Source organism: Mixophyes fleayi, chromosome 2, assembly GCF_038048845.1.
Source record: "Mixophyes fleayi isolate aMixFle1 chromosome 2, aMixFle1.hap1, whole genome shotgun sequence".
Taxonomy (NCBI): Eukaryota; Metazoa; Chordata; class Amphibia; order Anura; family Limnodynastidae; genus Mixophyes; species Mixophyes fleayi.
This window is the reverse complement of record NC_134403.1, coordinates 165780307-165797947: the sequence shown is the minus strand read 5'-3', so window position 1 is coordinate 165797947 and position 17641 is coordinate 165780307. Positions and strand designations below refer to the sequence as shown.

The 17641-nt window shown below is 39.4% G+C and overlaps 1 protein-coding gene across 2 annotated transcripts in view; it reads left to right on the top strand.

The window, feature by feature from the left end:
• Positions 1 to 2817: 2817 nt before the first annotated feature.
• Positions 2818 to 17641, top strand: part of CIP2A (cellular inhibitor of PP2A) — a 45919-nt gene continuing 31095 nt past the window's right edge. For both annotated transcript variants that reach the window (XM_075194918.1, XM_075194916.1), the window contains exons 1-4: positions 2818 to 3026; positions 3239 to 3386; positions 11237 to 11349; positions 12384 to 12478. In XM_075194918.1, the coding sequence (XP_075051019.1) occupies positions 2925 to 3026; positions 3239 to 3386; positions 11237 to 11349; positions 12384 to 12478 (458 nt within the window). In that variant the 5' untranslated portion in view covers positions 2818 to 2924. The remainder of the gene's footprint in view (positions 3027 to 3238; positions 3387 to 11236; positions 11350 to 12383; positions 12479 to 17641) is intronic.

Here is a 17641-nt window from a genome sequence, read left to right as displayed (position 1 = left end):
TATAGTTTAGCATAGGCAGCCCCCTCCCTATAGTTTAGCACATGCAGCCCCCCCTTCCTATAGTTTAGCATATTCAGCCCCCCTCCCTATAGTCTAGCATAGGCAGCCCCCCCCCTATAGTTTAGTATAGGCAGCTCACTTACCTTTAGCTGCTCTGGCCGGCGTCGCTCCTCAGTCAGGCAGACAGGAAGTGAAGTGAGACTTCTTGCCTGTCGTACAGTACTGTGGGACCCCATACAGCAACAGGCAGCCTACCGATTGGCTCCTGTTACTGTCCACTGACCACCAATGCTTTTGATCACTCCACCAATAAATTAATAACCCACTTCCCACCTACAATACATTAAGACCCCTGTTTCACTTCTTCCATCAGCGCTGTGTTGGAGAGGCAGACTCTAGCAGCTTCCAGTAATATGACAGTATACACACAAAGCAGGAGGTGAGCACACACATAGGGGGAAGGCAGGGATGCAGATCATACTATCCATGGCTGCATGAAGTAAAGTGGCTGGTCCTGGAGAAGAGGCAAACCATCAGGAATCCTACAGTGCCCCACTGACATCCCTTGAGCAGATACCGACGTAGTTCCATACTCTGTTGTACGTGCAATTTAGCTATACCTTATTTATGCACTTTGGAATGCTATGCTACATGGGTGCCTCCCCTCTTTTATGTATTTTATACATATAAGGTTACCAGATTAGCCATTTAAAACACATGTTAAGTACACTCATACTTGTCAGCCTGACTAATCTTCCCATAAGCAAACCAAATGGGGGGGGGGTTCTGGTGTCTGGAAACCCCCTCCCAGCCTGGGGCACTGTATGCTTGAGGTGGCTGGACCCTGCCCTCCGGGATCAGTCACTTTGCAGCTTGTGTGCAGATCGTTTCTGTCTGCACTGTTCACAGCACTCTCTCACCTGCTTTGTGTCCCCACCCCTGTCTCTCCCACTGCCTGTATGTCTCATGTGTGCAGCAGGAGGACACAAGACACAGCACTAGATGAAGAGGGTGTGTGAATGTGTGTGTGTGGGGGGAAGGGGGGGTTCTCACGTGCTTTTAATGTAAGTTGGGGGATTTAATGTATAAGTACAATAGTTCCTTTGTAAACATAGCCTTGGATGGACTTTTAAATATTTGTGGGGAAGGTGGAAAAGGGATTTTAATGTAAGTGTAGGGGGGGATATTTTATGTAATGTGGATGGTGTGTGAAATATTAATTTCGTAGTAGGTTGAGAGTGGGATCTTTTAATTTATTTGTGGGGAGAAGGTTGGGGATATTTAATTTAATAGTGGGATTATGGCGGACCTATTAAGGGTGTGATGATGAGACTATTAATTTAATGCTGGGGTGGTTTGGGCGCTATTAATTGAATGTGTGGCTGAATTTGGGGAGAAGAAGAGCTATTTCTTAAAAGTGAATGCTAATTATGTAATGTTTGGGAGGAAATAGGTTTATTTATTAAATGTAAATATTATTAATTTAATGTTAGGGTTGTTTGGAGGGAAATCGATCTTTTTATTAAAGGTTAATGACATTAATTTACTGTCCAGGTTGGTTGCTGTGAGGCTTAATTATTAAACATGGGTGCTTTTGATTTAATATTGGGCTGCTTTGGGGGAGTGAGGCCTACTGTGTTCACTAATTGATGGGATTTCTATATCATGGACCTGAGCTTTTTCCAAACAGGGACCCAATATTCCAGGATCCAGACAAGTAGCCACTGAGTTTAGGACACGAGCACCAGCAACAAGTAATGAGATCAGCAAAAACAGGTAAGTGAGAGCAGGACAGTCTGACAACTGTTCTGACACTCAGTCATGACTGTACGGACAATTGGGAGGCATGTCCCACTTCAAACGGCTCTGCTTGAAAAGGGAGAGCTGCGTGCCTCTAACAGTAGTGCATGCAGCATTGCCCGTGTATATGATGGGGATAGAAAGAGTTGGAGAGCAGCCAAGCACTGTCTATAGTCATGCCCCCATGCATGCTGGTCACGCCCACTGGCGGCATGATATAGAAACCACTCTCTACAAATCCTGCGTTTGCCCCTGCTTCCAATTGCAATAGTTTTCTTGAATTGGTTAATGGACAGTAAAAATGAATTTACCTTCTAAAATAAAGACCAGATGAATGTAGATGGAAGCAGTCAAATGAGTAATTACTATATTTGGGATTATTCAATTGTCGGCGGGATTGTCGAAAATCCCACGGTCCGCGCACGATTACCGTAAGAAAACATGTATTACGGTAATTTACTCGCTGGATTTCAGCTCGCAGCTCCCTGAGCCACGAGCTGAAATCCAGCTACAAATTACCGTATTACATGTATTAGTTTTTCCGCGGCTGGATTTTCGGCGATCCCGCTGACAATTGAATATGCCCCTTGGAAAATCCCACGCTCGAAAAATATTACCGTTAATACGGTAATATCTCGCTGGATTTCAGCTCGCAGATCAGGGAGCTGCGAGCTGAAATCCAGCGAGATATTACCGTATTAACGGTAATATTTTTCGAGCGCGGGATTTTAGCGGTTCTGGCTAACAATTGAATACCCCCACTTGGTAGCCATGTAGATTGCAGATTGCAAGTATTTGTTACATGTCGTTTTTAAATTACTCCGGCAAATCAACATATTAGTGTACACAATAAAGCCAAAATGAATTTAGATATCTAATTGTAGACAGAAGGAGGCGCTGCCACCTTCCGTACAATCACGTTCACTTCTAGCTAGGAGGAGGCTTTGACCTTACACTACACGCTCTGTGTGTATCTGCGCCGTCCTCATTCTTCTGTCCCTTGTCGGCCACCATCTCTGTAGATTAGACGTCACATCCGTCACAACCAAGATGAAAGTTTAGAGCGCGAAATTAGATTTCTGCAAAGTGTCAGCGGGAGATAGGGTCCTCGGCCTGGACTCACCATGGACCCAGCCTCCTGCATGAAGACCTTACTGCTGGCCGTGGCGCAGTACAAGAGCTGCAAGAGCGAGGGCAACGGGGCTGCGCTGCAGCGACAACTGGAGGTAGTAATAACACCCGCAATAGGTGTCTGGTCCTCGGGTGTATTTACATGAAATATGCGCATATTGCAGGATACCAAACATTGTATCCTTGTCTCTGTGTTTTAACAAGATAACATGAGTTTGTTTCACTTTTTGTCTTACATTTGTTTTTGTTTTGTCTAGTAGTTTAGTAAATCACAATAAACAGCTACTTTTGTTTTTCTTTGTTACAGGTTATTTTTGGATTGAAGTTAAACAAATTATTTGGATCCAATCAAATATTACCTAGTGAATGTTTGAGCAGTCTTGTGGAACTTATTGAAGATCCCAACACCAGTCCTGCTGTCACTTTGAAGACCATTAACCTGCTATCTAGTTTAGGTAGGTAAGGGTTATATAGGGACACAATATTTTATTTTTGTTATATTTTTGTTTTTTAAATATCATTTCTTTAATTTCCCATGCTATGACAAGACCTATTTGGGTTTACAAGTTAACTTTGTTGATTGCACCAAATTGGTATATTTATAGAACAATAGCAATTGTAATGAGAACTATAAGAATGCAGGTAAAGAGGCATTTAAAAGTGACAGATCATCATTAACATTTATATATTGCCAGCAAATCCCGTAGCACTTTACAGTTGATGACAAACAGTAATAAATAATACTGGATAAAAGAGGTAAGAAGGCCCTGCTTGCAAGTTTATAACACTATGGGACAATAGGAGTTGAATACATGAGGTCAAGTCAACATATTGTGTTTCAGTCCAGCCAGAGTGCAAAAGTAAAAAGTTTATTTGTCTACTATATGATCCAGTCACACAGCAATGTTGGTCAGTGGGTCAAAGGGTTGTTTCCTTGTGTAAAGGGTTGTAAAATCTAGTGAGGTTAAGAGGGCAGTTTAGGAATATTATAAGCTTGCCTTAAGAAGTGGGTTTTCATAGAGTGGGTGCAGCTTGAAAAAGTCCTATTAACGGAAGTGGGAGCATGTAATCAGAGTGGATGAGAGACAGATTTTGTGCAGAATGTTGATGGCCTTGTAGGCTAGTAGAAATATTTTATCTTGGATTCTGTAAAAAATCAGGCAACTCAGTGTAGAGACTCACCAAGTGGTTCAGCAGAGGAGGAACAATTTGCAAGGAAAATCAATCCAGCTGCTGTGTGCAAAATAGGTAGTAGGGGTGAGAGTCTGATTCAGGTAAGACCAGTAAGGAGGGAATTGCAGTAGTCAATGCGGGAGTCGAGTGCATGAATTAGAGTTTTTGCAGTGTCTTGTGTGAGTTGTGCATATTCTAGAAATGTTTTTTTTTTAAATTTATGCAGCATGTTATATATATATATATATATATATATATATATATATATATATATATATATATATATAGCTAGCTGATGTGGGGAACAAAGGATAGTTTTGAGTCAAGGATCACACCTAGACAGTGAGCTTGCGGGGTGAAATTTATGGTCATGTCAACATAAATAGAAATGTCAGGTTGGTAAATTCTGTTGGTGGGTGGGAATACTAACTTTTTTAAAGTTTGAATTGGCAAGAGGACATCCAAGATGAAATGGCAGAAAGACAGTCAATAAAGCGGGACAATGCAGATGACGAGAGTATAGATAAATTTAAGTATCCTCCACATAGAGATTATAGTGAAATCCAAAGGAGCTTATTTAGTATTTCTAGAGAAGCGGTACAGATAGAGAACAGCAGAGGACATAGTACTGAGCTTTGTGGTACTCCAACTGATAAAGGAAGTGGAACAGAGTTGGATCCAGAGAAATTAACACTGAAAGAGCGATTAGAAAGGTAGGATGAGAACCAGGATAGGACAGTGTCTTGAATACCTAGGGATTGGAATGTTTTTATGAGAAGAATGTTCAGCAGTGTCAAATGCAGAAGAGAGATCCAGGAGAATTAGAAGAGGATAATAGCAGGATGGGTTACATGTGAATTGGTTTGAATACTCAAACAGCAGCTTGTCACTTTGCATTGAACAACTTTGATTCTATCAGAATTACATCAGGACTTCTTTGCTAGATATCCCTAATACAGCAAAAACTGACAAATGGTTACATTTATGTACAGACTACATAAGGGAGCCATAGAGGCCCAGACACCAAACTAGAGATTACAGTCTACAGTAGCTGTGGATGGACAAAGTTAGCAGCAAAACTTTGATAGTGAGTTACTTTAAGATTTATTTCCCACCATTAAAATGACACTTCACGTTTAGTGTTTTCTGAGCACTAATTTTAAAAACTTGTATAGCTTTTTCTGGGTTTGAAAAATTGGGGAATAATTTGCAGGATCTAAAGCATAAATATCCATTGTTGGCTTGTGCTGCTTTATTGAAAATACTTCTCAAAAACTAAAATTTCGGTTGTGTGGTCATTTATATTTGACTTTTTTTCACTGCGTTGAGCAGTGTTGGACACACCTGTCTGCGTTTCGTTGAATCCTGTTTGTCCTTATTTGTTCATCAGTTGGCATTCTGAGGTGAAATGATCATGATTCTGATTTGTTTGATTGTGAGATGATTATGTAGTATGGGCTAGAGCAGGGGTAGGCAACCTGCGGCTCTCCAGATGTTGTGAAACTACAAATCCCAGCATGCCTTGCCACCTATCTGCTGTTTATCTACTGGCAAAGCATGCTGGGACTTGTAGTTTCACAACACCTGGAGAGCCGCAGGTTGCCTACCCCTGGGCTAGAGGTTATATGTTTGATTCACAGGTTTTTCTGTTTTTTGTTTTGACTTGTTATATTACTGTGCCTGCTGTAAGATTTTGTAGCTTAGCGATTTCAAAACAACTGCTGTAGTAATCCACTACAATTGGGGAAAAGAGACTTCTTTCTATGTGAGCAGGTCTGGTTCTAAAACTTGCCATGTCTATTCTGAAATGTCTTAATAAGTATTTTATTCCCTTTTGACATGCTTGACTTCCTGATGTCCTTACATCACTGTCACATTTCCAGGTAACCATGATGTATGTTTGTTAATATTTCATTGTGTAGACACTTGCCATTCAATCTTGTTATCTGTTGCACTCATTTACCTCTAATAAGTTCCACAGGTGCCAATTTTCCTTGATTATGCAATGTACTTTCTTGTCCTTTACAGGTCATGCCCCACATTTTGTCTTTATTGGTTGTTTTAGCATTTCCTCCTCAATCGTTACTTTTTGGCGTGCCGTTTGTAAGCTAGAACCTTTCATATATTTGAGACTGAACTTCTGCCTCAAAAAATGCCTGATTGATCACGGTGTATAATACTAGGCAATATCAGTTTCAAACATTCAGCTAAGATCTTTGTGAGTATCTTGTAGTCAGTAATAAGAAGAGAGATCAGTCTTGAACTAACAACCTGGCAGATCTGCATCCCTCTCAGGCTTAGGTAAAACTTTTGAGGACCGCAGTGTTAAAGCGAGTGGGAAGGATCTTATCAGTAAAGTGTTAGAAAAGGATTTCAATGGTCCTACAAAATGCATTGTAAATGTGAGAAGACTATGTATATTCTGCACCATCCTGTTGATTTCATCTCAAAATGTCAACTACCTGTAGCAGGTTGACAATATATTGAATACACACTTTGTTTTTATGTGGTTGTCTAATAGGTGAGGTGTGTCTAATTCAAGAGGTGTAGCAACGTTATTAAAATCACCATGCTTAATTGGACTCTAAAGTTTGCCCACAATGTCAAAGAAAAAGGATTTGTGGTAGATGGTTCACGTATATGTTAGAGCAATAAACGCCACCAATATTACTTATCTACTTTCCATGAATGTGTTGATTATGAACATCAATTTTGAATGCTTTTGCTTATCAATAGAATTACTCTAGATTTGAATTTGAGGGAAGAATAAGCCACCACCTGTTGCCTGAGCATATTTAGTTTTCCATGTTCTAAATTGGTTACTGAAGAAAAGTGACATCAGAATTCAGTTTGATACAACGCAAAATCTTCCTCCTCTTCCCCTCTGGGGAAAAATCCAACAATATATTGCTCTACCACCCCCTATAGACATCCATACATCAGGAACCCGCAAAATAAAAGCTGCTGAAAGGAAGGGGTAAGGAAAGGTTACCAAATGAACACATGAATAATGTGAAATCCAAAGCTGTCTTAACATTGCAAACAACCTTTATACTTCAGAAATATAAAATAAAAAATTGTAAGAAATTGCAAGAAATAGTCCTTGCATAAGAATAATGGAGTCATGCTAAAAACATAGTATAAATCAGCAACAGTGTAAAACGCTAATAAGAGCAGTATGTAATACAAGTAGTACATAAAAAGATAACTCACTAGATGGGTTTATAAATGATTAGGTAAATGATCGTCTATAAGAGAAAGAGAAACCCAGGAGTGCATAACTGAATCTAGAGCATTGCAAACAGGAACATCCAGCAACATGAACAGGGCTTGGAAAACCTAAAACCTCGACACAGGTAGAAATATATGTACTAGAAAATATGGGAATGTGAAAATCGACCAGTGGGTGGCAACAGCATAACTATATACAGCTATAATCTGGTACAATGCAACGATAATGAGTACTACTCAATATCGCCATCGCAAAAAAAACCCCAGGATGGGCACCAAACATAATAGTCATTATCGTAGCAACTGAGGGCAGCTCTTAATACTTAGTTGTCCGATTCCATAGGTCCTGTGAAAAGATTAAATATGTACAGCACAAGGCACTCTTTATGACCACTTCTGCCACACCACTGCATTATTGAAGTCCTTGCCGGTGAAGATACGTAAGATTGGCGGATATATGAGAACACATTTCTGACCAGTTTGCACTAGTCTCATACGGATGGGAATCATTTACTTGCCTATTCTAGAGACTTCTAAAGAGTAATCTTAAAATAAGAGCAAATGATGATCCTGCCAAAAAAGTTTATTTTGCAGCGGCCCATAGGCAAAATTTGTGTAGATAGTTCAAACACTTGAAAATAACAGTCCTCTGTTTGATGGCTATGTTATCTATCATTTGGCCTATGCTGTGTGCTCGTTCAACTTCCTGGCACCTTCTGAGATGTTAAGCATATGTGACCGGAGGGTCTTACTTTTCCACCCGGTCTCTTGGAAGAATGATGAAGGGATTGCCTTCCTGCCCCGTTTATCTGGGATGCTTTCTCACCATCCGTAACGGATTGTTACGAACTGCTCCTACTAGTGTCACCTTGCCACCAGACACTCGCTGACTTGCAAATGCCAACTGCGCAATAGTCGTTTGGAGGATTCGTCTACCACCACTAGGATCCTTTGCGGTGCCTAAAACCGGTCACTTCTGGGATAGCTGGTATAACTGCCACAGTGACTCTTTGCTGTGGGTTGGCTGGTACCTCCTGACCGCTTATAATGGATCAGGACTGCTGGGTAGCGGGCAAAGCGTTGACACAGACGCTGGGTTGAGCATGGGGCAGCCGGGGAACAGATTAGAGCAGTGGTTCCCAAACTTTTGCAGTTTGCGGCACCTGTAGAGTCTACAAATTTTTTCAAGGCACCCCTCCAAAATAATTACTGAGCAGTCCTGTTTTAGAAGTAGTTGGGTCAAAAAATTGTAATAAGTATTTAGGTCACGACAGAAATACTTATTTAGTTGTATGCAAAAATGCCCCTCTGCAACCAGGCACACTGCCCCCTCTGCAACCAGGCACACTGCCCCCTCTGCAACCAGGCACACTGCCCCCTCTCACGCTGTCCCCCTCCTCTGCCCCCTGTCACGCTGTCCCCCCTCCTCTGCCCCCTGTCACGCTGTCCCCCCTCCTCTGCCCCCTGTCACGCTGTCCCCCCTCCTCTGCCCCCTGTCACGCTGTCCCCCCTCCTCTGCCCCCTGTCACGCTGTCCCCCCTCCTCTGCCCCCTGTCACGCTGTCCCCCCTCCTCTGCCCCGCGCCAGGCGCCAGCTATATAAAAAAGAAAGCAAACAGAAACTTACCAATCCGCGCGGCGCTAGGACCCTGCAGCCTCCTCTCTCGCGCAGCTGTCACTGACGTCGATATTCAGTGACAGCTGCGGGAGTGAGGAGGCTGCTGGGTCCTAGCGCCGCGCGGATTGGTAAGTTTCTGTTTGCTTTCTTTTTTTCTAGGGCTGGCCCGCGGCACCCCAGTGACAGCGCCGCGGCTGCACACTTTGGGAACCGCCGGATTAGAGTGTAAGCTCTTATCTGTTGGTCACAGGATACAGCAGGCAATAGGCGTCGGGCAGAATCTTCAAATAATAATGTTTATTTGCTCAAGGGGTCCTGACCAGGACCATTACACACTAGTTTTAGGTGCTTATGATCATCCAGAAGTACAGATTGTATAAAACATTATGCATTACATGGTCAAACAAAGCTCCTTTTTTTCTACCTGGCACGACAAAGTCTGAAATATAACATTCAATGATTAGCCTCAGGACGTAGTATGTTCTCTAAACTTGGATTTCAATGCAATTTAAACTTAACAAAATTTACATCAACCTGTGAATCTCTAAATTACTTGCTGTTGGGTTTCCTATCTCTCTAAGACACAGGATGAAAGTCCAACAACCCCTCTCCTGGACAATCAAGCTAACAGCTGTCTAGGTCACTTGCAAATGAAAAGGCCTAAGTAGCATGGGATTTCCTTTCTTACAGAAACACATTTCCTCCAAACATATGCCTACTGCATCAAAAATCCAATACATTATCAATACATTTGCAATGATATACAATCGGCACACTGCGGCGCTAATGGAAATAAATTTATACAATAAGTTATTTATAAGTGATCCAGCCACAGCATATTAGGGAGATCAGTTGTAAGGAACTGAAGGAGAGCTGGACCCTTGCCTGATTCAGGAAGGCCTACCAGGCGCAGATTATTATGCTGGGAAAAGTTCTCTAAATCCTCAATTTTATTTAACATTTGCTTTTGTACTTTTGCACAACAAGCGGATGTATCAAAATAGAGAGATCTTGCGTGTGTTCACAAAGTCTTTGCTCGTTAACCAGGACTTTGGTGTCAGTTGTAGAAATCTGATGTTTGTGTTCTTTAATGGCATCCGTGAATTTAGACGCCAGTGTCGCTAACATCAGCAGTGGGGGACTTTTTATAGAGGAATAGCAACCAGATCACCTCTGTCTGTTGACTTTGGAACATTGCGATTTTGCACGAGTAGAGGAGCTCATGAACTTATCCATTGTGGCAAACAAGGATTAAAAGCGCTTACACTGTTGATTTTTATTGTAGCCGTTTATCAAGGTCCATATGTAGTGAGTCTTTCACATGTTTATAGGCCATGAAGCAATACAAGTTTTTGAAATAAGTAGGTTGATGGGGATCAGGAGGTAAGAGATAATGCCAGTAAAGAACAAAAAAGCAATAGAAGTTTAGCTCTATTCAGCAGACTAAGAGTAGGGACATTTGCTATCTTCCAACCACTTAGATGGAAAAGGAGACGGCACTTGAAAATGTAAAGGAAATATTAATGGTCTATTAATTGCAAAAAGATCAAAGCTGATGGGAGAGACTCCTTGTAAAGCAGAACTAGCTGCTAAAAGTAATGTAATCGTGCTGTGTGTGGGAAGGATAAATAGTAAGAAATAGTTTCCTGAATCCCGGAACTGCTGGTTATTGCTGCGTATTATGTGGATCCAAGATGGTGCGAAATGTGCCAAAAATGCAGGTTCGGAGCCCAGTCCTGGTAATGAGGGGGCAGCGAATGCAAGTGCCATCAGAACACAAATAAAGGAAGTGGACTTGTAAAATAGGCAGTGCAGGATCTCTGTGTGCAGCTCACTAAAGTCTGAGGTGGCAGGGCCCATGGAGCGCGAATGCTACATGCTATGCTATGCTATGCTACAACGGAGCCTGTTCTTTCCCAGAAACTGCCAGAGTTTAGCGATGTTGCTCCTTTAACTACATTCTCCATTGCCTAGAAGTGGGTAGCACCTCTCTAGTTTTCTCTTTTTCTTTACACATATGATAATGTAGTTTTAATCTTTTTATGAACTGTAGTAAAAGTTATTTTTAAATTTTGTTCCAATATAGCAAATCTGCATGAACTAATAAGGGAAGTTGCAACCCATCATAAGACATCCCTGATACTTGATATTAATATATATAGTAATACATGCACTACTGTTCCATGTGTATTTTTCTGAGAGATCACAACCATGATGTTTATGTTAATTCTCAATACTTTTCTCACCTTTCCTTGTATTCTTTTCTAATTTATATTGTTTACAGCTGCTGACATTGAAACTAGAGAATCTCTTCATGCTACGTACAATGTTACCAACGTTTTGGCTGGTGTGGTTCATAGATATAGCTCCATCCTGAATGATCCTGTTTTATTACAGGTCTGTAAATATATCTTGGTGTTTGCCTACGCTTCTTAAAGTGCATTTATGTCTTACTCTGTTCCCTTAAGTGATTCCATTTGAATGAAGTATCTTGTTTTAGAATGTTTAATGGGGTGTGTGTGTGTGTGTGTGTGTATGTATGTATGTATATATATATATATGTGTGTGTGTGTATATATATATATATATATATATATATATATATATATATATATATATATATATATATATATATATATATATATATATATATATATATATATATATATATATATATATATATATATTACACACAAACTATTCTGTAGATGTGAATATTCTCACATGACAGAACTTTGAATGTTTTACGTCCACATTATATTTACTTTACAATTCAGTGAGAGCTATTCAACCATTGAAAAATGCATTCTGGTTATAGTGTCCTTTTTAATGGTATCACTGTAGAAAGTTTACTATATGCAGGAAATGCACAATCACAGCCTTTTCAGTTCTGTGTAGCTCCTGTAACCTTTACATATGTATTTGTGAATATTACATGTTGTTCCTTTCTGTATAAAACAAATTATATTTTTTTTCTTTGTGGATCTTCTTAAAAATGATCATGATGTAAATTTTGTGTAAGGTTAAATGCAATAAAAGCATTTTATTTGATTAACATTAGTTAGTTTTTCCTTTGTTTTTGTTTTTTTATTCACTGCATTCATTACAACTAGTACTGTTATGCATCATCTTTGTTTAGAGATGTGTAAGCTGTTGTTAAAAGGTACCATAGAAGAGTTTCTAAATAAAATGTGAATTAATACTTAATATTTAAAAAAAGTATATGCTGTTTAATTATTCTGCTTTAAGTAACAACTGTACGTGCATACATACGTCTTATATGAACTGCTCTGCTGAAAATAATATATAAGGCATTACTTATCCAACAAGTAAATGTGCTTGAAGAGAGCAAGTTCCCATGTGAGTTGATTAATAATCTCTCAATATCCTTTAAATTTCTGAATGTGAGATTTTTATCTTTTCTTAATTAGAGCATTCAACTGCTGCAAAGATTAACCTACAATGTAAGAGTTTTGCATGCAAGTCTCAACATCGAGGAATTAATTTCATTCTTGATGAGCAGAATGTAAGTATGCATCTAAAATATGTAGAAATCATCTGCATTTTCATTGAGCTTTCTCAGTTAAATTAATGCTGCAGATGCAGGAAATAGAAATACTGCTAAATAAAAATGGTTTTATATACTGCAATGTGTATGAAATGCAATAATAAAATTAAGGGTGGGTGTTTTCATTGATTGATTTATTTCATAATGCATGCATTGTCCACCATATAATTCCTTTGAAAAGCACAACAACTTACTGTTTGTTACACTATGCATAATCTTACACATGGAATCCACCTGTTCCAATGAACAATTCATGGCACTCCTAATAATTGACACCACACACTGGGGAAAATATGGCTCAGATAAAATCAACAACAAAGCATGTAGTAATGATGAAGACTACACCAGGTTGTCAGTAATGGAAGGGCTATATATTACAAACGATTAATCTGTTTTCCATTTGTGGAAAGCTCCTGTGTATTTCTGAACCCCAGGCCAGGTCCCTACACTTCTCACTGAGGACTTCATCATAGGACATACATCCACGTGGTAGAGCTATGCATCTATAGCCTTATTGTAATTATCACAGAAATATCTCCACCTACCCGCTCCTGCCCTTTTATAGGTGTTTAGTTATCAGAGTTCCTGTTTGTGTTCTGCCAGCTGCTGTCTGCAGCCTCAAACACTGACCAAGGTAGGGTACCTTAATTGGTGTTGATCATACTTTGCTCACCCCCTTAATGAACTACATCCTTTGTGCTGAACCTAACTCTGTACTTTTTCTGACCCATTTGAGACCATTTACTACCTATGTCTTGGGTGCATTAAAAGGTGCATCCCTGTTTCTTGAGAAAAATTGCTGCATGGTTTGCCTCCGGCTTGAAGGAACAATATCACAATTTTGCCATTTAACAGCCACTTGTCATCTGCACTGTACCAGCAATACTAATAATTCTTTTCTAAATGTGTCGGGTGTGATTTTCAATCTCTCAGCTGGGCCTTGTGGTGATCTCGTTGAAGGGGCCATAAGCCATCAATCGCAGCATACCAACTTTGTTCCTTTTGGCTGATGGGAACTTCCAGTTCGGCAACTTCATCTGCAAAAGCCATGACGGCCAGGAATATCATGCCAAAAGCTGCTTTCTCCACTCAGTGTCGCTAATAACACTAAGGGATCACAAACAGAAAGGAAGACTGAGTCTGACAATTGTGGCCTTAGTGCCCTCCAAATTCTATCTTCCATGTGGCCTAATTGGTCTTACCTGGTGCTGTCCTGTTATGTATCTTGCTGCACTCCGTGTGAGTCCCCAGAACATTACTCGCACTCACCTGTGCTACTTGTATGTTTTGCCTCATCTATTTGTTACTTGCTTCTGTATAAGGCGCTACGGAATCTGTGGTGTCTTATAAATAAATTAATAAATAATATCTGCTCATATACCACCACCCTACACTACATTTGTAAAACAAATTGATGTTATAAACTTTTGTTTTGACACCCTTTCCTGTCTGATTCAGTTGGTTTGTTTCTTGTCTGGTCATCAACCCTAATATGGAGAATACAAATACGAAGACCTATATTCATTCATGCCTAGAGGATATCACAGGTTCCAAGCATGTGCTTGCTTGACCTCCTCTTTACCACCACTGTTTAGTATCAATTTCAATATTAAGTACATTGGCAGCTGGTGTTTTAATATTATATATCCACTTATTTTGCAAATTTTTGCTGATACTCTAACCCTGAACCCTCTTTATAATCGGTAATGGAATAGAGAGGTAACGTCACTGATACAAGTAAACATTCCATATTATCACTTTCAAATATGGAATATCCCCACCAGAATCCATGAAACGAGATGGTAACTGAACTACAAATTGATTTAAAAATGAATCAATATATTCAGATAAGCTATAGGTCTACCATGGGAATGGATCTGTATGAATTTTCAAGAGCTAATAAATTATTGGTATACGTGGATATAAAATGTTCAGATATTTGAAATTCCTACACTCCTACCATGTACAAGGACTGTTCTTAATTACTTTGAAAATTGAGCGAATAAACAAATAGTAATTTCTGAGTGAAGTGTGGTTTGTTTGTTTTTCTTGTTTAAAGAATCTTAAGTTCTTTTCTCACTTGGGCATTATTGGACAAAAGAAAGTCTATGAATGTCTGAACCATTCAATATTTTCCTAGTGTAAATTTTAGAAATGGTATAGACCCAAAGAAATATAACAAAGAGGACATATTGAAATTCCCATCTGGTTTCAACTTTTTATATACCCTTATTTTATTTTTTTCTGACTGGGTGGTATCTGTTTTTTCTTTCTTATATAATATTTACTTTTAAGACACTGCTCATGTAATTTAAATTTATAATATGACTAGAAATAAATCTACATAAAACTGAGTTTGGCAATCTTCTCATCTCTTAATATTTAAATAAAGAGCTGTTGTGCACAGAAGGCTCAGATTTCAAACTGAGAATGTTTAAAAATATTTCACAAATATAGTTGGTACAGTAACTCTAAACTTCTGCAAATGTGATTGCAATATTGCCATGTATGGCTTTGAAATAGTCAACTTTCTTTTCTTTGGCTGACCATTATGTTTATAGGATGTGATTCACAAGATTGCAAATTAGCTACCTGAGTCTTCAGTGTGGTTTTCCCTTCTCTGAAAACCACAGGAAATTAAAACTGTCCTACACAGTTGTTTTGTTCTGAGATCACAAAGAGCCATTGGCACCCTATGGTGTGTGTGTATGTATGTATATATAATATATATATAATATATATGTGTGTGTGTGTATAAAATTATCCACATTCTGGCTGTAGAATTTATTTTAAGAAACTTTCAGAAAAAATAAATACATTGTCGAAAAATAATCTCCCTGCTTTGCAATACACTTTGTCCACTTGTTAACAAGCTTTCATAATCCCTCATTAAAAAATGTTTTAGGCTGAGCTGCGAGCCACGAATGCAGCGCTGTCTTCACCTCTTCATCACAAGTGAATCTTCATCCTCTTAGGGCTGTTGCTTCTTTCAGGGGCTCAAACAGGTGATAGTCCGATGGGGCAAGATCAGGACTATAGGAGGATGCTTTTACACCTCAAAACAAAGTTTTTGGAGAGTGTCGACAGTGTGAGCAGCAGTGTGTGGACGTGTATTGTCATGCAATAACTCAAAACCCCTGGATAGCAGTCCTTTGCTTTTTGTTTGAATTTAGCTTTTCAGCTCTTCATTTAGCATCTCACTGTAATGAGCACTGTTCATTGTTGAACCTTTTTCCTGATAATGTTCCAATACTGGCCCTGAGATCCCCAGAAAACTGTAAGTATCAATTATCCAGCTGATTGTTGACTTTTGAACTTTTTCTTGGTTGGAGATTGAGGATGTTTCCATTCCATACTCTTGTTGTTTACTCTCTGGCTCGTAGGGATAAATCCATGTCTCGTCGCCAGTAATGATTCTTCTTAAGAAACTTTTATCTTTCATAGAGTATCGGTCCAAATTTTGTTTGCAGATGTCCAAACGCTTTTGTATTTGCTCTTCCCTGAGTTGTTTCTGCACCCATCTCGCACAAACTTTTCGAAACCCAAGTCTGTCATGGATTATTGCATAGTCAGAGCCGTGGCTGATTTGCAAATGATTTGCAACATATTCCACTGTCAATTGTCTATCCAACATAATCAGTTCACGTGTATGCTCAATGTTGTCATCAGTCGTGGATGTGGTCCGGCTTCTTCTACATGGCTGACAGTTGTTCAACCTTCTTTGAACTTCTCTATCCATTCATACACAGCTTCGCAACAAAATACTTTCTCCATACTGTGCACAAAGTCTTCGATAAATATTGACACAAGACACACACTCAGGCAACAAAAAACAAATTAATGCTGTTCTTCTTTCATGCAAATCACAAGTGGGGCAGCTAGTTTTTCTTGCACTGCAGTCACAAATGAACTTGTGTAACACGTTCAAACCTGCACAGTAGTGACTGGGGAGACAGCGACCTAGTGCGGAAAGCGTTGATAAGAGTGCGGCCAACAGAAGTTTTAATATAACTGGAGTGCGGATAATTTTTGACTCATCCTCGCGTGTGTGTGTGTATTTATTTATATATTAAAACAAAAAGATATATCGCCGCTCCAACATGAACAGTCTCTTTTGATAGCAGCTACTCCAGCTCAACACACCCCGACCAGCAAGGGAGCAGTATAGAAATAGAAACACAAATAGAACCGGAAAGAGCTCACAGTGCAGTAATTTCTCAGCACAAATAAAATGTGTATAGTTTTTATATAAACTGCATACAATTAATAAGGTTCAAAAAGGCTGATCTGTAATCCTTCTAAAGTCGTCCCACATCAGGATATGAATCCAAGGAGCAAAAGGCAAATTCCTATGTAGAGCACAGAAAAAGCCACCACACGCGTGGCATAGTTTCCAAAAGATTTTACTATCACAATGCTTAAAAAAAAACAACTTACAATAATAAATTAATATAGAGCTCATCAGTGCTGATAGAAAAAGCACACATCTGGACCAACCAGCGAAACAGGATAATAAAACTTGCAACACGACCACCCTACGTGTTTCGTGGCCAGCGCTTCATTGGGGGGTGACAGGCCTTTTATATCATCCATAGTTAGTTAACTGAGAACCATCCTTTGAAAGAATCAAGCTAGCAGTTGTGGTACCTAAAGATGATCTCCTCAACATGGGCAGAAAATTCCCGACTATTTAACATTGATAAGCCATCGACAAAATTGCGGCTGCCATGGTTGAGACAAAAAAATGTCAATATTATTTCTATAGCAGAAATCGCTTCAAAGATGGCCAACTGAACCAAATATTCAGTAAAATTGCTACCGCTAATGCTGAAAGGTTAAGAAGAAAAATTAATTAGCAATTCAGTAGCTTGTCCTTAATATAAACATAGATTAAACTACTAAATTCAAAAGAAGCAAGCTCAAAAGTAACAAGCTTGAACATCCAGGCTGTAAATTCTCTGGATTTTTGCTCGCGGTTCACAGAGTTGCAAGCAAAAATCAACAGAAATTACCATAGTAACTGTAATAATGCGCGGGCCACGTTGTTCTAAAGAACTTTACAGCTAATTGAATCTACCCCTTAAGCTCTAGTTCTGAGACTTCATTGATTCCTGTGTATCC